This window comes from Onychomys torridus, unplaced genomic scaffold (assembly GCF_903995425.1).
Source record: "Onychomys torridus unplaced genomic scaffold, mOncTor1.1, whole genome shotgun sequence".
Lineage (NCBI taxonomy): Eukaryota > Metazoa > Chordata > Mammalia > Rodentia > Cricetidae > Onychomys > Onychomys torridus.
The window spans coordinates 1,107,836-1,128,807 of record NW_023412870.1 but is presented as its reverse complement, the minus strand read 5'-3'; the positions used below and the strand labels follow the sequence as shown (position 1 = coordinate 1,128,807).

At 49.3% G+C, this 20,972-nt stretch overlaps 1 protein-coding gene across 3 annotated transcripts in view; it reads left to right on the top strand.

The window, feature by feature from the left end:
- Window positions 1-4,831: 4,831 nt before the first annotated feature.
- Gabbr1 (gamma-aminobutyric acid type B receptor subunit 1) overlaps window positions 4,832-20,972 on the top strand; it is a 30,371-nt gene continuing 14,230 nt past the window's right edge. Inside the window, exons 1-11 of one of the 3 annotated variants that reach the window (XM_036176383.1) lie at window positions 4,832-5,148; window positions 5,571-5,655; window positions 6,308-6,511; window positions 7,254-7,439; window positions 8,576-8,596; window positions 9,821-9,981; window positions 12,907-13,041; window positions 13,419-13,589; window positions 14,529-14,630; window positions 14,908-14,973; window positions 15,422-15,613. In XM_036176383.1, coding sequence (XP_036032276.1) covers window positions 5,571-5,655; window positions 6,308-6,511; window positions 7,254-7,439; window positions 8,576-8,596; window positions 9,821-9,981; window positions 12,907-13,041; window positions 13,419-13,589; window positions 14,529-14,630; window positions 14,908-14,973; window positions 15,422-15,613 — 1,323 coding nt within the window. In that variant the 5' untranslated portion in view covers window positions 4,832-5,148. Of the gene's footprint in view, window positions 5,149-5,411; window positions 5,656-6,307; window positions 6,512-7,253; window positions 7,440-8,575; window positions 8,597-9,820; window positions 9,982-12,906; window positions 13,042-13,418; window positions 13,590-14,528; window positions 14,631-14,907; window positions 14,974-15,421; window positions 15,614-20,972 lie in introns of all 3 variants that reach the window. The other 2 variants (XM_036176381.1, XM_036176382.1) reach the window with 2 other exon arrangements.

Sequence of the window (20,972 nt, the reverse complement as noted above, 5' to 3'; positions counted from 1 at the left end):
AACAAATACTGAAAGCATCTGAAGGTGTGTATGAGTCATATTGTTGTTCCAGAGTGACGGTTTGGAAAGACAGTCAAGGAAGAGTAAACCCAACAGGTGTTTGTTTACTCTCAATTGCTAAAGCAGAGCTAGTGGCACACCTGTTCCTGGCGTTCTCCTCCGCTAGGATCCCAATGGCGGCTTATGTGGTTCTTTGGATCTCAGTAGGACCTGTCTGCTTTGCTTTGATAGGCTCATCGGTGTGGACAAGGCCTGTGTGGGATCCTTGCTTGACGTTTTATGATGTTACCATGAATAGAATTTTAGTCTCTTGTCTCAGCTTTCTTCATTTGACTCCTAAAATATCCATTTGCAAATAACTTCTCATATTTAAAAACTTAGTTTCACATGTAATTTTCTGCATTTCCAAACTTGCCAATAATCTAAAAACTGAAGTTTCGTTTCTCACTTATATGGTGGCATAATCTAGCCAGACTTGCACTTATTTTTTGTAGCAAAATCAGGTATGAAACTATTTACAGACTCTATTTACTCCATCCGAAGTGAAAAGTCTTATATTTAATGCACTACACTCATCTATACTGTAAAGATAAGCTTTACTGATTTATTATTGCTCTGGTTACTCTAACACTTAATTACACTGTGCTCATTCATTTATTACATAAGAGCTTACTTGTGGAGACATTATTTATAGAGACAATTCACACTGCCAACTTGGTAACCTGGTTATTGGTTCTGAGTGCCCCTGAGACAGGGAGATGTGAGCTAAAGAAAGGGTTTCATGGTGTGGTTTTCTCATTTCACTGAAGTTTTGTGAATTCAAAATTGTAGACTAGGTTTACGTGTGTCTGGCTGTGAAGGAACAACAACAGTAACTAATCTTCCTGCGTCCTGTGTTGGAGCAAAGAAACAGAAAGCACAAGTGTCAAGAACACACACTTGGTGTGGTCTGAATGTTTGTGTCCCTTGCTTCCCAGTTCATATGTTGAGACCTAATGCACACAGTGTGATAGTATTCAGAGGTGGGCCATTTTGGAAGTTGATTAGTGTTTTTATAAAGCCCACTTGGGCTTGGGATTTGGCTTAGGAGAGGGAGAATGATTGCCTAGCACACACAAGGCCTGGACTGGATTCCTCAGCTTCAGATGGAGGGTGGAGGAGGTGTAGGAAGAGAAGCTTGTGTTCTCTTTCACAAGCACACTGTAGGGATGTAACTAGAAAGGTGTCATGTGTGAGGAAGCAGTGGAACCTCAATCTATGCTTCCAATTTCCAGATATGTCAGCAATACATTTCTAGGATTTTTTGAGGGGTAGGGTGGGGTAGGGGTGAGAGACAGTCTTTCACACTGAAGTCCAGCAGCCTGGCCTGGAACTTACTATGTAGCCCAGGCTGGCCTCAACTCATACCATCTCTCTAGCCTCAAGCCCTCAAGACCTGAGACTACCAGCACTACTCACCTCTCTGCAAGCATTTAGTTTAATATATACATACAGGGAAGCAGTGATGCCCAGAGCGTAAATAAGACCAATGTCTTAATTTTGAAGTCTTAATCTATACATATTTCTAAACAGCACAAGTTACATGGGACAGAAAACTTCCTGAAGGCAGGTCCTTCACTTTATAGATGTGGCCATCTTGTCCTTCACATGCTTCCTACTCCTCATCAGGCAAGAAAACAGAACAGAAAGAATTGCATTTTAGCCTTTGAAGGAGAATGCTGTGGGGAGTGAGCTTTGAGGAAAGGAATACACCAAGACCAAACTAGGGTTTCAGTGTCAGCGGCACATGCCTACAATCCCAGTACTCAGGATTAGGAGATTAGTGTTATCCTTGGTTTCCCAGCAAATTTGAGCGTTTGAGAACAGCCTGGGCTACATACTTAAGACCTTCTCTGTAAAACAAAAACAAAAAACCAATACTCCAAACAGAACAATAACAATACAGCCTTACAAACAAACCCAAGACAAAGACTCAACTCTCTTCCCCACCCCACCCCCTCTCTCTCAGGCCAGCTTGGCTTCAAATTCTATGTGACACAGTCTAGCTTTGAACTTAGTATTCCTCCAGGCTCATCCTCCCATGTGCAAGGCTTATTGTCATGTACTATGATGCTTGCCAAACCTAAACTTTGGAAATGTAGCAAATGAAGAATTTAAATATAAGTCTAGGCATGGTGGTACCTAACTGTAACTCCAGCACTCAAGCAGTAGAGGCTGGAAGATCACCACACGTTAAAGGCTATTCTCTTCTGTACAAGGAGTTTCAAGTCAGCCAAGACTGCAATGGTGATACTGTGTAAAAAATTTAATTTGGATGTAGAGTAATGAGCTAGCTGGGCTTGGTTTGCCTTTTATTCCTCTAATGCAGTTCAGTGATACACATCTCTCTACTTTGTGTGGTGGTGTGAGGATTAGATGGCATCTACCAGAAAAGCCCAGCATTTTATAGGTCACCAAATCAGGCTACTTTGATTATTGTTTTTTTCAGGGCTTCTGATACTTTTAAGTTTTATGTTCTCTGGGTTGGACAGGAGAAGAGGAATAATGGGAAAAAGGAATTGGAAAGGGGATATGGGAAATAAAATGAACAAGATTGGCCATTATCAGGGAATCAAAGTAGAAACTCCTCCGTTTCCTTGGAAAATGGTGAAAAACTGCAAAAGGAGATAGCCTTGCAAAGAATAGATCGTGCCCAAGGACTTTTCCAGAAGAGAGACGCTTTTGCATTTATTGTAAAAGGAAAAGAGGAAGTGGAGGGCTAGAGGTACAATGCAGCACTTAGCATGTATGAAGTTCATCCCCAACGCTGTATCTCCCGCTAAACACATTATCTGTGAGAAGAACCGGGCTAACACACTGTGATTTGGGGAAGGATCTAAACAGTCGTCCTGAAGAACATTGCATAAGGAATTCTGGGCATCACACTGGAGAATGAAAAGGTATGAAAAGAGAAAACGGCAGCTACAGAGTGTTCTAGAGGTGAGCATACCAGAGTGCATATACAAGGATTTTGAGAGTACTTTGTGACCCCTCTGAGCATGCGTGCTCAAATATTCCATTGTAGCAGGGTCCTGCTGGGTCTGAGGAGGGTCTTGCGAACTCCATTTTGCCAGGATCACATGGTAATACCCAAGATAGGTAAAAGGCCAGACAGGAGGACTAGCCTTCAGTCCTGACACATGTCAGGTAGCTCTTCTTTCTGACAGTCTGAGCATCTCTTGCTGGCGTTCCTAACTTCACTTGGCTAAATTTCTTTGGTTCTGTCCTATCGAGAGGGCAGGTCATTCCTAGGAGGGTGGGTGTCCTTTCCAGTGGGTAGAAATCCTTCCTACTCTCCTTTGCTCATTGTCTAGTCCAGTCTCTCTTCAAGTAATATTTAAAACTTTGTGGGGTTTCTTTCATGTTTTTTTTTAATTTAGTGGTGTGTGGGGGTACACTCACTTATGGGCAGAGCAGGTGTAAAAGCTATCCTTCTGCCAGATAAAAAGTTTTCTCTTATCCAGATTTTCACAAGTCCCCTAGGACATTCATGTAGGTGAAAACTTGAGTTTAATTATCTGAGCCTAGAACTTAATAGTTTTTTTTTTTTTTTTGATGGTCTGAACATGCAGCTAACTTTCTAGGAATACAATTACAGTTCTCTGTGAGTGCAGGGAAGCTTGACTTTGCTACCGAGAGTTGCTCAACATTTCCTGAAGTCACTTCATCGATGGCAACATGCCGGAGGTGGTTGAGTCACCGTGCACCTGTATCAGTATGTGTTGGAAGAAGAACCTTCTCTGTGACTCTGTGGTGAGGTGTAAGCATCTTCCTGCTTTGAGTGAAACTGAGCACTCAGATTTAAAATGCTGTTTATGTTACTACAAATTGCTATGCTTTTGTTTCCTTCTTAGAGTTTGATCTTTTTAGTCATGTGCACAGGGAAATGATGTAATCAGCCTATGAACATTAGCTCGTAGTTTAGGAGTCATTACAAATATTTGTTCTAATGTAGGGTTTAAGGTTGAGAGACTCAGTTCTTCCGGGTCTCACAAGGTCTGGTTTCCTCTCACCTTTCTGGAAGAATTGGCCGCAAAGGAGTGTCCTTCATTTTTCTTAGCAGGACTCCCTTTCTCATCTTCCTGTCCATCATCATTATTAAGGACAATTGCATCGCAGGCTGTCAGATCTCTGGAGACGCCAGGGCCTCCAGTTTACCCTTGGTCAAGAACCCCTGGTATTCGGTCTGGTCCGAGCGTGGATGATAATACAGGTTCCTGCTCACCTGGAGGTTCTCTGGGTTTATATCCCCTCCTTTCTCCATCCACCTCAGTTTCCCTTCTTAATGCCCCAGGTCTTTTGCTCCCTGCCATAAACAGGCAAGAAGCTCACTTCTGTACCCTGGGATCCCAGTTCCGGCTCTCCTACCCCATTTTTCTCCCGCTTAGGTGGCTTCGGGCGCCCCCTCCACCCTCAGCTGCCCTTCTGACCCTGGCTTCTCCCTTCTCTTCCGAGCCCTTGGCATCTGCTTCCCTCCTCTCGCCAGGATCCAGGTCCGTGTTCCTTCTCTTTGTGCAAACATCCTTTTCTCCACCTTCATCCAGGCTTCTGTCTCCGTGCCAGCTCCCCTCCCTTAGGCTCCGGTCGCCTCACGGCCCCCCCAGTCTCGAGCAGTCTAGCCCGCAGGTCTCTTGGCAGCGCTCAGTCCCCGCCCGTGTGCGTGATCACCCCGGTCCCCTCCGTCCTACCGCTACACCCTCCCGCGCCGTGGGCGGTCTAGGGAGGGGCCGGGATCCGGGGCGGCTCCCGGGGCTCGGATTGTGGGAGGCGCCCTCTCTCGTTCTCCCCTTCCCTTCCCCCCGCCCTGTCTTCCCCTGCACCCTCCTTCCTCCCTCCGCCCGAGAGCTTCCCCGGTCCCCGGCGCCGCCTCCTTCCCTCCCGGCTCCGCGCTCTCGCGGCCGCCGTCGCCCCGGGAAAGGAGAGACGGGGGTGGGGTTTGCGGGTAGTGAAAGAGGAGGGGAGAGACCCCGGCCGGCTGGAGCCCGGATTCCTAGGGAAGAAGGACGGGGGGAGGGGAAGCTGGAGGACCGGGAGGGAGAACGGGGAGCAGCGGCCGGGCCTGGGGCCTTGAGGCCCGGGGACAGCCGGGAAGCGGGACCCGGCGCCGAGGTAAGAGCAGGGCCCCAGGAGCCGGGCTTGGACAGGGGCACGCAGGGAGGCCGGTGGACGCAGGGCAGGGCCGGGGGACTTGGGGGTCGGGTGCGAACGGCTAGCGACGGGGCAGCGGGAGCCCGGAGCGTGGGTAAGCTGGGCTCGCGCTAGCCACCGGGGCCGCGGAGAGGAGGTGGAGAGAGGTGGAGTCCCGGGAGGGTGGGGGGCCGAGGGAGGCCGGAGGAGGGTGGGGACAGGCGCTCTCTCCTCCTCTCCCCTAGCCGGTGCGGCTCCGCCCCCGCCTCCTCCGCGGGGCGCCCTCCGCGTCCCGAGCCGGGCGGTCGGAGCCTGGGAGGCGCGCCGAGCCAGGGCTGTCCGTCGGCTGGTCCAGGCCGCTGCCGGCGGGCTCCGCCGTGCTCTCACGGCCGCCTTTTCCTCAGATGCTGCTGCTGCTGCTGCTGCTGCCTCTCTTCCTCCGCCCCCTGGGCGCAGGCGGGGCGCAGACCCCCAACGCCACCTCGGAAGGTGCACCCTCCTCCGGCGCCCCGGACCTCTTCCACCCTCTAGCCCCTTGCCCTGCACGTCTCCTTTTCCTCCTCACTCTCGCGTCGGAACCCCACCCCCACCGCCCGGCAGCCACTCCACTACTCCTGACCTCCTTTCTGTCACCCCGCATCACCACCAGCGCCCGTTTCCTCTGCCTCACGTCGCCACACTACACCGCTTTTCTGTGACCCCGAATTATCTTCTAAGCCCTACCTCCCTTTCCGGGCCCCACATGACTACAGCGCCCCCCTTGCGTTGGTCCACTTGGTTGCTCAGATGGGCTTGTGTGGTCCTCTTCTCGTTCAGCTCGGATATCCTTCTTTAGCCCTGTTCCCCCATTTTAACCACCGAACATTATAGCTCCTACGATGTCTTCTTAGCGGTTGTTCTCCATTACACTTCTCTACCGGTGGACTCTTGCATCAGCTTTAGCCCTAACCCATGACTCTGGGTTCTGCAGCCTGGGGTTCTTAACTGTCCTCACTCCCACCTTTCAGTCCTCTCCCAGCCCAGCCCCGTTTCTGTCCCCATCCCGGGCCCTACCGTTGACCACGCCCTGCTCTTCCTCCTTCCACTGCGGCGCTGCCTTCCCGCTCCCACGGTTCCCCTGTGCCTCCCCACTCCCTCTCAGGTTGCCAGATCATACACCCGCCCTGGGAAGGGGGCATCAGGTACCGCGGCCTGACTCGCGACCAGGTGAAGGCCATCAACTTCCTGCCGGTGGACTATGAGATTGAGTATGTGTGCCGGGGGGAACGCGAGGTGGTGGGGCCAAAGGTGCGCAAGTGCCTGGCCAACGGCTCCTGGACGGATATGGACACACCCAGCCGCTGTGGTGAGTAGCTTGGGAAGCGCCCCCACTCCCCACCCCCCCTTCAGGCTATTCCTTTCCCAAGTTGCAAACCAACCATAGTTATGTTGCAAGTCAGCAATTTAAATACAGTGGAAACAAATTCACAAATACGTTTAATGAATGAGTACTACGTAGGAGGAGGGGTGTTGCTGTGAGCAGTTAGTGGGAGGAAGCAAGCTAGCAGCCAGCACGTTCACTTCACCCTCTTCATTAGGGTACTGATCACTGGGTGAAATAACTTTGATTTTTCATCTGAGTTATTTGAGGATTATCAGTGAAGGATTTTGTTAAAGTTATAAAACAATTTCATTACATTTTCTGACACTTTTGTCTCCAACTCAATGACCATATAAGCCAGTTTAGTAGTAATATAGACCAGGCATAATAAGAAAAGCCTGATCATGCATCCACATTTGCATACGTCTACACATTTCCGAGGCAGAGAACCTACTCACTTTACTGTGCTGTGAGCAATTCCTGCTTTGTGTGTTTATAGCTCCATCTTGGGTTCCTACAATAGAATTGCTGTTTCTTTTTTTCTGATAGGATGTGGATGCTAGGGTTAGGGAGAAGGGGAGAGAGGTTGGGAGGCATAGCCATTGCACACCTGGTTTCCTTTGGAGCAGGATGCTTGTGAACCCAGACCCAAACCTGCGTTCCCTGTATTCCCAAGGGGAAACCCTCTACAACTTGCCTTTCTTCTTATTTTCCTGTCTCTCTACAGTCCGAATCTGCTCCAAGTCTTATTTGACCCTGGAAAATGGGAAGGTTTTCCTGACGGGTGGGGACCTCCCAGCTCTGGATGGAGCCCGGGTGGATTTTCGATGTGATCCTGACTTCCATCTGGTGGGCAGCTCCCGGAGCATCTGTAGTCAGGGCCAGTGGAGCACCCCCAAGCCCCACTGCCAGGGTGAGGGGAACAGCTGCCTGCCTGCAGCTGATGAGATTGCTTGCACTAGAATGGAAGCGGGGTGGGAATGGAGAGGGAAAGGTGCTGTGGAGAATGCTGGGGAGGACTTTGGGAAGACAGAGGTGAAAGCCCAACTCTTTCCACCATCCACCTGCCTCAGACTTGATCCCACGATCCTTTTTATTCTCTTTGCTGGGCTTCCCTCCATTCCATTTCCCTGTAATGTGTTCTTCCTGCCTTCAAATCTTGGGCCTTGTGTTTTATCTTTTTCTTCACTAATGTCACGCTCCCTCACCTTCTTAGAGTTTAATGACTCAGATTTTTCTCCTGGAGAAAACCGTACCTTTCTGTAGACTTAGAACATCCTATGTTATCAGTCTTCGAGAACCGATCCTTCACTAATCATTCTATAATGGAGTTACTGTAAATATTCAGAATTAAATCATACATACATTTAGAGAAATAATTGGTGAGATCTGGGATTGCAAATGTATGGAAGAGGCAAAAATGGGGGCAGAATGACAGACACTAAGGACAAGTCAAGGGCATGGGGAGACGATGGGCCTTGTCTAGGCCTTTTACAACCTTGGTCATTCCTTGAGGGAATAACTGCTTTTGTGTTTGCCACATCTTAGCCCTACTCTGTCTCCCTTTTCTGGGCACCCAAACTCTTCTCTCCTGGAATGAAAATTAAGCTTCAGACTTCCTCAGTTTTGACTAAGCCCTCGTTTTGAGCTTTTAAGAATGTGTTCACATGCTAGCCAACTTTTGGGAGAATTTACTAAATTAAGGTATTTAGACAGCAATCATTTACAACCAATTGTATTTGTAGGATTTTTTTTTTCCTTAAAGAGACTATAGATTTTTAAAAAAAAAAAAATAATATTCAAGCTCTACAAAAAACAGGCTATACCCCGTCCCCTTTATTTGCTGGCACAAATTCTGTTGTCCTTTGAAAAATAAAGAAAACACCAAGTCCTGACCCCCAGCCCCGCCTTGCTCTTATCCCCAGGCACCCTTCCCTGAACGCAGTCTCCGCTCCGCATGAACAGGTGTGGGAGGGGGCTGGGGATCAGGCCTGGGAAGCTGGGCGCTACTGGTAACTCTTCTCTGATCCCCGTCTTTCCTGCTGCCAGTGAATCGAACGCCACACTCAGGTGAGATAGAAACCCTTCCCGCGCGCACTGCCGCCCCCACCCCTCACTCTGCACCCTCCACCAGCAGGATTTCTTTCCGTGGGTTGTGGGTGCCCTGTTACTCTTCTCCCCCAACCCACTCTAGTTTGCGGCCTGGCCCTCCTCTCCCTACCTGTTTCTTGCCTCCAAATCGTGGTTTTCCGCGGGTAGGGCTCCCTCCACTCTCCCTGCTTGGCCACGCTCTTCGGGCTGGCGCTCCTCCGGACTCAGCTTCTAAGCGCGAAGCCCGGTAGGGGGCAACCGTGTGCCCGGGGAGGGGGATCCCAGGTCTCTCCTTGGTAGGCTTCCTTCAGACCTGGGGACCTATTCCTGCCACCCCCTACCTGGGTTTTACCGCGAGGTTCCCTGGGCCCTGTTCTCCGGTCCCGCCCACGCGGGGCCTCCGGTCCTCGGTTTTCACCCTTCCTCAAGCCTTCCCTCGGCCGCACTGTGCTTTCCCTAATGCTGCTCACTTCTCCATGCCAGCCCTCACTTTCTCAACCCTATCTGTCTGCAACACCTTTCTCATCACTCCCGGTCTTTCCACCCTTAGCCCTTCGCTCCCTCTCCCCATAGCCCCCTTTAAGAACTGTCACCTGCGCCCCCCATCCAACCCACCCTCGCTTCTTATTTGGCTCTGTGCGTAGCCCCTGGCATTCCAGATCCTCTCGGTGTCCTCCGCTCCACTGTCTTTTTAGGCGGAGACCCCTCCCTCCAGTGCTCTCTCCCTCCCCTCCGCTGCCCTCCCCTCCCCTCCCCTCGACGCTGGCTCCGGTCCCCGCCCCCAGCCCGTGACGTCAAGGCCCCCCTCCTAGCTCCTCTTCTCCCTCCTCCCTTCTGTCGGTCGGTCAGTCGGCGAAGAGAGTCCGCGGTGGCGGGAGCGAGCGCCGCCTGGCCCTAGGAAGCCCACGTCTCTGCCTTCCCGGGGCTCCGGCCCCCTCCTCCCCATGAGACCTGGGATGGAGGCGCCTCCCCGAAGCCCTCCCGGCAGCCTTTCCCAGAAGAAGTGTCCCCCCTGAGCTGCCCCTACCCCGAGGAGGCCGCCCCCGCCCCTCCCCGCCATGGGCCTGGGGGGCCCCTGTTTCCCGGTGGGGTGGCCGCTGCCGCTTCTGCTGGTGATGGCGGCTGGGGTGGCTTCGGCGTGGGCCTCTCACTCCCCGCATCTCCCGCGGCCTCACCCGAGGGTCCCCCCGCACCCCTCCTCAGAACGGCGTGCAGTGTACATCGGGGCGCTGTTTCCCATGAGCGGGGGCTGGCCGGGGGGCCAGGCCTGCCAGCCCGCGGTGGAGATGGCGCTGGAGGACGTTAACAGCCGCAGGGACATCTTGCCGGACTACGAGCTCAAGCTTATCCACCACGACAGCAAGGTAGTCGGGGTGAGGGACGGAGTGGCTGGAGTGCTGGGAGGCCAGGGCTGCGAATCCTCTTTGGGATTGCGAAGCAGACCCCTCCCGAGTGTGATTGGCTGGAGACGCGCTGGAGGTGCAGGAGCTTAGGGATGTCTCGGTGGCTCTCAAGGCCGACTCTCTTGCAGGCAGTAGGAGACTCACAGAAATGGTGGGGGTCCTAGGTGCTGATCCTTTGGAGTAAGCTGTCCCTGGCCAGGTTTGGGGGCTGGAAGGAACGTCAGAGCTGGCATCTGGCGCAGGGGTTTACATTTACCATGGTAACAAGGTAAATCTTGGCGTAGGTTGGGGCTGGAAGGAATAGGGAAAGAAGGGGGAGGATTTAGAGTGACAAGCGGGTTCTACTTGCTGTATCAAAACAAACAGCAAGGTAGGGCCGCCTGACTTCTCATCCACCCTATGGGGGTTCCTGTGAGAATGTGGCCTAGGCTTTGGGAAAGACTAACAATAATCACGAGGTGGGCTTAGGCCCTGGGAGAGTGTATTGGGGTCCATAAGGAGCCCCTACAACAGCATTGGGGCTGGAGAGTCAGTGTACAGGGAGATCGGAAAAGAATCGAGAAGGGAGGGGGCGAGGAGGAGGGTGGGGACAGCGAAGAACCCCGGGCCTCCTGTGGCACCTTGGGGTCCTGATCTCAGCTTCTGGTTTTATTGTCATGGCCCAGTGGATCTGAAAAGAGAACAGCATGTAGGGTTGGGAAGAGGATAGAGGGGAGGGGGTCATGGTGAAGAAATGTTGGTGTTAGAGGAGGTCTGTAATAAGGTTTCTCTACTAGGTCTCTCCCTAAGTGGAGACTGATATGACAGAAGGAAGGAGGTTTGGGTCCTTCCTTTCTGACTTGTGGCTCCAGAGACTTGAGGTTAGGGAAACAGTACAGGTGGGATCTAGTCATTTTATGCTTGGGGTGTGTGGAACATTGTTATGCACCTAAAAATAGACGTGTGCCTCCAAAGGGGGCAGATGTAAGTCTGCAGGCAGAGTGCTGGGGAAGGGTTCTTAGGGGCCTGGAGAGAAAACTTACAATTCCTTGGATTGTTGCCTTCGCTGTGGGTCTCAAACATCACTGAACAAGAATCACCATTTGTTTGAAACACTAGTTCAAACTCCTTCGTCAGGAAGGAATCCCAAGTAGTGTCTTCATTTTCATCCACAGGAACCCTGCCTAGAAAATGCTGCCTGTGGGAAGAATGGCAGGGTGCAGGGAATAAAAATTACATGAGCGGGTAGGGAGACAGGGAGAGAGAGGGTCTTGATTTGTCTAGAGAGCAAAATAGGTAATTGGCTGTGAGGGGGAGCTAGAGAGAGACAGAGACAGGCTTGGGGTGGTCACTATAGGAAGATAGGGAGGCCTGACTTGAGCTCAAACTCATCCCCAGTGACAAGTGATTCCCTGGAGGTGTTGGAAGGCAAATGGGGTGTCAGGCTAGAAGAAGGTAGATGTGAAGGAGGGGGTGTGGCAGAGGGTAGGTCTAGGTCCTTGGCATTTGGTAAGAGGGGAAGCCCCTGGCGGGGGACTTGGCAGTGATGAGTGGGGTGAGGGGAGGAGTATGTAAGAACAGGAAGAGAAGAAAGGAAGCCAAGGATGGCACACACATTAGGCCACACATGCCCTGATTTATGTAACTGTAGGTTTCTGAGTATCCTTACTGTTCATATTAAATAATTTCTTCAGACAAATATTGGAGGAACACTTATGGGGCTGGTGAGAAGCTGGGGGCAGTATCTGCTCTCTAATGTAAGTTGAAAAGGACCCTATAATGGTAAAAAAAAAAAAAAAATGTAAAGGTGCTCAGTAGGAGGCATGGATGTGTTCCAAACCTACAGGTGAGCCCTGCCCTTGACAGAGTGAGAGAGCAGAGTAGGTAGCTGAGTTCAGAGTACATTTGTTTTGGGTGCTCAGATTTGCTAGCTCCCCTGGCTCCCTGGGCTTCATGTCTCCAACTCCCCACAGTGTCTCAAATGTCAGGCCTCAGTGGGGAGCAAGCAGACTCAGGTGCCTTCTACCCCTCCCCATGTCTCCTCTCTCCAGTCCCCTGCCCCCTGCTCTGACTCCCCACTGGTTGCCATTTCTTCTCCACTTCTTTTGGGGGCTCCAGCAGCTTCTGAAATGTCATACTTCAGCAGGAGGGGAACAGACAGTGGGGGACCCACAGCTGGCTCTTCTCGCCCTTTTTTCCTCCCACTTTTCTTTTCCTCTCTGTCTTTCCAGTTGCGTCTCTTTCAGGCACCCCTAATGTCATCTGACTGTGCAGAGTTCTATTCTGCTTATTTTCTTCATTTTAGAGTCTTTTTCTCTCCCTCCCCTCTTTTTTTCTGATGGACTTGTCAAATGTCAGGGCCCAGCAGGAGAGGATGGGGTGCTGAGCAGATCCCCTACTGATCTTGCTCCTGTTCTCTCAAATTGAAGGTGGAAATTTCATTGAGGAAGCTGTCTGGGGATCTGGAGAGAACGTGTTTGTGTTCCTGCAGACTTGCTGGGCAGATGTCAGAGCCTGTAGACATGGGGTGGGGGCAGAGATGACCAAAGAGAGTGGGCTTAGGGATGACTGAGGATGAACAGAAAAGGGGAGGGTAGAAAATGCATTAATATGGAAGGAAGAGCAGGCAGTAGTGGGTAGGACTGAGGTTCCAGATGGAAGACAAGAGACGGGAGCTCAATGAAAGAGGAGAAACTAAAACTTGACAGGAAGAAGAATGTGGTGAAAATGACGGCAGGGAGGAATTGAGGAAGGCACTAGACAAGACAGTAGGCGTCATAAGACGTGTGTGTGTGTGTGTGTGTGTGTGTGTGTGTGTGTGTGTTTGTGTGTGTGTGTGTGTGTGTGTGTGTGTGTGTGTGTGTTTAGGGTTGGGAGCCAGCCTTCATTTCCTCCTTCCTCCCTCAGTGTGACCCAGGGCAAGCCACCAAGTACTTGTACGAACTGCTCTACAATGACCCTATCAAGATCATCCTCATGCCTGGCTGCAGTTCTGTCTCCACACTTGTGGCCGAGGCTGCCCGGATGTGGAACCTTATTGTGGTATGCAAGGTGGTGGGAGTGGGAGGGAGGGTTGTCTCCTTTTGGGCTATGCTAAGTAGAGGAATTGTGGTTATGTTTAAGGGGACTAGAGAGAGGGACCCACTGCCAGGACTCAGCCAGCTGAGAACCTGAGCTGGTTGGCCTTCCAGTACCATTGCCTGAAGGAGCTCTGGGGATCCGTGGATGAAGACTCAGATTGGTGTGTGTGTGTGTGTGTGTGTGTGTGTGTGTGTGTGTGTGTGTTCTTGAAAATAGCTTTTCCTGGGACAAAGGTGGGGAAGTTTGGAGAGTTGGGAGGAAAATCAGAGCCAAGAAAGGGCTAAAGACACTCCTAGCATCCTCGGTTTGCATGGACACCTCCCATCCTTCTTCCTCAGCTCTCATACGGCTCCAGCTCACCAGCCCTGTCAAACCGACAGCGTTTTCCAACGTTCTTCCGAACACATCCATCCGCCACACTCCACAATCCCACCCGGGTGAAACTCTTTGAAAAGTGGGGCTGGAAGAAGATTGCCACCATCCAGCAGACAACAGAGGTGTTCACCTCAGTGAGTCTGGAGAGGGGATGGGACGTGAGGTCCCAGGGCATCTGCTCTTTTGGGGGAGATCTTCATGGTGTATCCAACGTGAACACATTCCAAGTGGGCGAAGTGCTTGTTCTTTCTGTAGCCTGGGGAACACATGAGTTGGATTTTTGGAATCCTCTCCATCGCTTTGTTTTGTTACCCAGATAAGATAGGACTCTGTGCTGTGAAAGTAGGTTTAATTCCAAGTTGAGATCAGAGGGAATATGAAATAGGGTCTTAGGGAGGCAGTGGATTCCAGTGCCTTCAGGGGTGGAGGGTGATTGGCAGCTGAGTGTGTAGCTACTGGATGGGGTGGGAAGGAAGAGGGTGAAGGGACAGGCAGATAAATAAGAGACAAATGATGAAGGTGTGGGTTTGGAAGTTGACACAGACTGATGCTCATAGATGATTTGAAGAGGGACAGGGAGTTCCCAGAGGTAGAGAGGAAACACAAGGCTCCACACTTGAGGGAAGTAGCCTGATTGTTCTCTGGGTCTTCTATGAACTCATGCTCAATGACCCTTTAACCCTCCCCTCCCTTTTTCCTAGTGACTCAGTCCGTTTTCCTGTGATCCTTTGTCTGTCTGCCCACTTGCCTCTTGAGTTGGCATCGTCTTGTCTGTTCTGGATCCTGCCCTGCTTTTTTCTGTTTCCTCTAATTTCTTCTCAGTGTCAGGAGTGGGGTGGATGGGGCAGTGTCCCTGGATACAGACCCTGAGAGGGGCTCATCATGCATCTTGGAAGCTGCCTCCTAGGACTGGGGCTGTTTTCTTCCATCCTTTCCTCTTAGGGTCCAGGGGCTGTTGGAATAAGGCTCAGATACTGCTCCTTTGCTGTGGGTTTATAGTCAGTTCTCACGCATGAGCTCTGCTTTATCCTTATGTACCCCATCTCCCTACTTCTTTCATATGCCCACCTAAGACGCTGGATGATCTAGAGGAGCGAGTGAAAGAGGCTGGAATTGAGATCACCTTCCGCCAGAGTTTCTTCTCAGATCCAGCTGTGCCTGTTAAAAACCTGAAGGTGGGCGAGCAGGGATGGAGGGCTCAGCCTGCCAAGGGGCCATGGTGGGAGGTGGTCCTCTGGAGAGTCTGGGAGAGGCAGTTGTTCATTCTGTGAGGCAGCTGAGTCTCCTGGGGAGGTTTAGTTCCATCTTCTGTTGACATTTATCCACTGCCCATTGAACATTCCTTTGCACTAAGCAGTTGGAGCTGGGAAATCAACGCTTCAAAAGCACTGGCTTAACCCTCAGGCGCTTTCAGTGTCCCTCAGGAGCTCTGTTTCTCTTTCTGTTTTATAGCGTCAAGATGCTCGAATCATCGTGGGACTTTTCTATGAGACCGAAGCCCGCAAAGTTTTTTGTGAGGTGGAGATGGAGTCTGGAGCAGGGAGGGGCTGAAAGGGCTCTGTACGGTGGTTTTCTCTTGGGTCCTCCTTATGGCATTTCTGCTCAAATTGATAGCAAATAACCTGAGGTGATAATGAATACTAAGCCTGTCTGCAGACTCTGCCTCTATCACCTGTCCACACTCAAACATGCCTGTACACTTTCTCATTTCCCTCTTTTGTCTTTTAACACCATCTTTCCTGAGTGGCTGATGGAAGCATCTTGTTAAGCCTATGATTTGAAGATTTCAAAAAACATATTACTAAATTTTTAGGTTAGCATAGAAAGTAATGGGCTTCAGTGAAGATTAAAAAAGAAAACCCCATTCTTTGATACTTAAGAGGCTAAACAGTATCTAGAGAGATAACACCACCTGCCTCAGAACAAAACCAGACCTCAAATGCTCCCTTCCCCACTTTGAATGCAGGTCTATAAGGAGCGGCTCTTCGGGAAGAAGTATGTCTGGTTCCTCATTGGGTGGTATGCTGACAATTGGTTCAAGATCTATGACCCGTCAATCAATTGTACAGTGGATGAGATGACTGAGGCGGTGGAGGGCCATATCACCACTGAGATTGTCATGCTGAACCCTGCCAACACCCGAAGCATTTCCAACATGGTGAGGGTGGGGACTTGGAAACTGGCACTGGGGTGGAAGGGACTGTGGGAGCATCGAAGGGGAGGGGAAGGGAAAGAAGGGGGATAGCAGTGAAGTCCAGTGTGGAAAGGGGCCTGTGCACATATTGTGCTTATTTTTGTCATGTTTCCTGGGTTCTACCTGTGCTGTTATTTCCTTGGGCAAGAGAGAAAAATAGTGGCATGTACAGTAGGCTTCTGATGAGTGGAAGGGCTGTTACCATGGAAACAAGGAGCAGTTGGTGAGAAGTCAAGTGAGGGAAAGGCGTTAATGGTGATATAGAAGCTTGCATACACGGCATACCTTTTCCGGAGAGCTTCTCTTGGGCACTGATCTGTTTTTATGTATTATTATTATTATAATTATTATTTATTGGTGTGTGTGACTTACGTTAGTACCTCAGAGAGTTGCTTAATATTCACTTTCTTGCTTTTTTAAAGAGAGTCTCTTTGTACCTCTGAATGTCCTGGAACTCGTTCACTATGTAGACTAGACTGGCCTCAAGTTCACAGAGATTCCCCTGCCTCTGGCCTCCCGAGAGCTTGGAGTAAAGGCATGTGCTAGCATGCCTGGCTTTAATATTCACTATTTATTTATTTTGGTTTTTCAAAATGGGGTTTTTCTGTAGAGTCTTGTCTGTCCTGAAGCTTGCTCTGTATACTAGTCTGGCCTCGAACTCAGAGATCCTCCTGCCTCTGCATCCTTAGTGCTGCGATTAAAAGCATGTACCACCACTGCCCACTGTTAATAGTCACTTTGATTGATGTGAAATTAGTGTTTACTATTTCTCTCCCTCACTTCCTTTCTTTTTAAAGAATCTTGGATGTAAATGAGACTTCAGAAATCCTTTATCCACAGATAGTTTTCTAGTGATAACACTTGAAGCTGGAAGGCACACTGTCTTAATTTGGGAGGACCAGGGTAGCCCTGTGTATGGGGTCGTGAGTGGGAATGGGTGTGGGTGTGTGGGGAAGAGGCCCTTGCTGTATAGCACCACACCCTACAGTGCAGGGATGTCAGTAGGTCAGTGGGGTAACCTGTGTGTCTGTTGGTTATACCTGATGTAACTCCAGCTGTGAAATACCTGCTTTTAGAGAGGTGAACTAATGATGCTTTTAATATTGGTTGATTTTATGAGGACAATCAGGATATCGGATATAATTTCAGGATCTTAAAAACAATACTCTAAACTAGATTTGTTATTTATATCTTTTGAGCTAGAAAATTAGAACGAGGGAGGTTTACTGACTTGTCCTGGGTCATGCATCTTCTAGTGCCCTGTTGAGTTGAATACCAATCTGCTCTGCCCCATCATTTCTCAAGGAAAAGCATAAAGCCTGGCCAGAATCTTTATATTTTTATGTGCAGATAATGCTGTACAGATAATGGTAGTGTTTTAGCAAAGGAGAAATGAGATTTGGTAATCTGCTTTTGGCAGTAGATTGTGCTAAAGGGTGGCCTGCTATATGGATTCTGATTATAAACTGTGCTCTAGAGTGTTCTAAGGGTATGCTATGTTTAATTTATCTTAATTAAAAACTACAATGAAGAAACACTGGACAACCACTTCCTTGCACAGGACAAGAAAGCTGAGTCATTTTCTGGAACCCAGAGTAGTGAGGCATGGTTACCAAAGTCAGAAAGGCTTATTAGTGTCCTAAGTTCACAACCTGCCACTCTAGGGCTCTTTCTGACACTGGGGAGAGAGGAGGAACTGACAGAGAGCTTAGAGTTGGGTGGAGATGTTGGGCCTTGGGGTAGGATGTTGGGGGCACAGGTCTTTTCTGGCTTTTGGTTTCCAGAGAAAGTACCTTTTTTCAAAGGCCTTCTTGAATCTCCAGCTAAAAATGTCATGTGGAAAAGCCTAGATTTTTCAGTAGAAGAGAGAAGCAGTTTTTTCAAGTGACTAGTCAAATAGCATCAAAAGGAGTGGATCAGGGCAAAGGTTGGATTGAAGGGTGGAGTGGCAGAACCATAGAGACTTAAGACACAGCAGCATTGGCCTCAGGTGTGTTTGGATCAGTCCCCAGATTTCCATCAGCACCAGCTGGAAAATGAGGTTAGTAGATAGGTTACTGAACCTTTCCCCGGAGTTGCCTAGATCTGAGACCTGAGGATTTCATTTCTGGAATTTGTGATCCTACAGATCTGGTCACCAGTGAGAACTGTAGGGTAATGGTTTTCAAAAGAGGTTGCAGTGTCTGGAGGGTGAGGGGGAGGGTGCCTCCAGCAACAAGACTTTCTTGCTAAGGATGTCAACAGCATGGGGGGTGAGAAACCCTGGTTTAGAGAAAGAATGTTAAGCATCATGTCTGGGAAATGGAGGAGTGGAGGCCAGTCTGGGCTTAGGTGTGAGACCATATACATCCAACCCCACACCACTCACCAAGAAGAGAGAGAGGGAGGGAGGGAGGGAGGGAGGGAGGGAGAGAAGTGGGGAGAAATAGAACCATAATCTTTGCCGACTTAAGGGGAAGGATTGTTTTTGACTGATATTCGGTTATGCTCTTCTTGGCTAGCTGTGCTGTCCTGAGTGAGCTGAGAATCTGGGGATAATATCATGCTGAGCAGATTAATCCTTTCCCAATATGGTGATTTTCTGATGTAATCTCTGCTTTGAACTGAGGATTGGCTAGACTGGGAAGCTGAAGGACTGACTGCTCAGAAAGTGTTAGCGAGCTGCTATGGTGAGCACTTGCACCTGCAGAGGCTTTCAGCACAGAAGTAGCTCAGGATAGCCGCACAGTAAGCCAGACACCCTGGGCTGGGATTGCAGCCTGACATTTGCTACAGTGTAGCGACAGGCAAGTTACAGGGCCCTGTGCCTCTGTTCCTCATTTTCGAAATCAAGATAACGAGAGCGTCCATTCATTGAAGTGTTTGAGGATTAAACACATTGATCTATGTGCCTGGAACAAAGTAAGGACTATACAGATAGATGTCAGTTATCACCATCACCCCTGCCACCGCCACTCCCAGCATCATCACCCTCGTCATCTCCACCCTCGTCAGCCTCTTTTCCCCCTCCTGTATATAGAGGGATAGTGTTAATGAAACATTAGAACAAACAGGTTAAGAGGATTTCCTGATTTGAAAATCTGTAGTTTACTTTCCTGTCTTATATGCTGGACAGTGTGGGAATATGAGGAAAAAGTGTATCTTGTTTTTTTTTCCCTTCTTCTGTCCTTGTTTTTATTTTATTTTATTATTTTCAAGTATGTCTGAATATGTGTATGGAGACGCCAGTGGAGGCCAGAGGTGTCAGATCCCGTGGAGCTGGAGTTACATGGATCCTCTGCAGTAGCATCTGCACTCTTGACCACTGAACCATTTCTCCAGCCCATCCACCTTTCTTTTTGCTTTGAGATGAGAGTCTTACTGTGCTGTAGCTCTGGTTATCTTTTAACTTAACTGTGCACACTAGAATCTCCTCTAATTTGAGATCCTACTGTTTTTGTCTGCCTCCTGAGTTGGAGGTTACAGGCGTGCGCCATTGTGGACTGCCTGTCTGTCTGCCTCGCTCTGAGATGGGTCTTACTGTGTTGCCCAGGTTGATCTTGAACTTACAGTCTTAGATTCATGTGTGTCGTCCCCCCCCCCACCCCAGCCCCCTGCCCTCATCCCTTTAGCCTTGCAAGCAGCTTGGACTACAGGTGCTGCCACTGCTCTTTCTTTGAATTTGAGATCAGTGGTCATGTATAACTGCAACGTGTTAGAGTCAATGAGACCTGAAAAGTGTTGGGCCAGAATTACAGGCCTGAGCGCTGGGAACAAAGATGAGGGGTGCGACCAGGAAAACTCACAGGGAGAAGTGCAATATTCTTCATACCCAGCATTTTATGTGTTCTTACTTAATCCTTACAGGAGCTCTTTAACACACTAGCATTCCCATTTTAAAGCTGAATAGCCAGTTTAGTGAGATTTAATAACTTGCTTGAGATTTCTTAGTAGGTAAGTGGTTTAATTAGAATTGGAACCCATTCGTCTACTTACCCATCCAATGGATTTTCTTTTTACTTAAAGATGTCATTGTTTTAGACCCACAGCAAAATTGAAAGGCCCACAGTTCCTATATTTTCCATGTATACCTCTCCATTGTCAGATTCCGCCACCACGAGTATATTGGTTACAGCTGATGATCTTCATCAACTGGTCATGGTCACCCAAAGCCCATGGCTTATATTAGGGCCAGATGCTTTATTTTTCTTTGCATTCTATGGGTATGTGTGACATGTGTATACCTTTACAGTGCCTCATGAAGTGCAGAGTTCCAGGGGTGTTTTTAGTGTGTCCTCTGTGAGCTGGGTGCAATGCTAGGTACTGATGCTTAGGAGAGGAATGGGGTTGGAGCTTATTCCAGCTCTAGGGTACTTGAGCCTAGACCTTTGTGTTTCAAGGCCCAGGCTGTTTCTAAAAAACTAAACAAAAAAAAAAATAAAATGTTCTGGGGGCATGGGAACAAGGTTTAAACATTTTCCCCCCACAAGACAGGGTTTCTTTGCATAGCCCTGGCTGTCCTGGAACTTGCTCTGTAGACCAGGCTGTCCTTAAACTCAGAGATCCTCCTGCCTCTGCCTCCCTAGTGCTAGAGTTAAAGGCACGTACCACCACCACGTGGCAATATGTTTTAAAAATTACATTTTATCCATTTATTTTGTGTATGTGTGCCACACCAAGGTGCACATGTGAAGGTCAGGGGATAACCTTTTGGGTGTTGGTTCTTTCCCTCCATTATGTGTGTTCCAGGACCCCAACTCAGGCTTGGCAGTAGGTACTTTTACATACTGAATCATTCACTCTCCAGGAGCAAAGATTCTTCATCCAAGTATCATTCCTTCATTAGAACATACCTATGAATGTTCTAAATCCAGCATTTCTCTGAAGTGATTCTATGTTGTACATGTGTTTTGCTAAGAAAAAGTTAAACATTTTCCTATGTTTCTGGGTGGTAAGGAAAAGAGGGTGTGATTGTTCTCTGTTATGTGGAAGGCAGTTGCGAGAGGTTCAGGAACTCATTCACCCATAAGTAGAAAGCCAAGCATGGTTATTGTAATATGTACAACCAGGTCTCTTCATCTATGAGGGTTGAAGGAATTGCCATTCCTTTCAGCTTTCTTGGAAAAAGGTTGAGTGCCAGGAGGGGAGTGAGTGAATAGAACTGAATATGGACCTCTACAGTGTGAAGGGTATTTCCAATGGCTATCACCAGTCTAAGGAGGCAGCAAACAGGAGTCCTACCAGGATAGCAAGAAGTTAGCACCCCAGAGAACAATTCTCCTGGTTGGCAGGCAGAGTGTGAAAGGCTGTGGCATCGCCTTTTCTGGATCTTTCAAAATTGGAG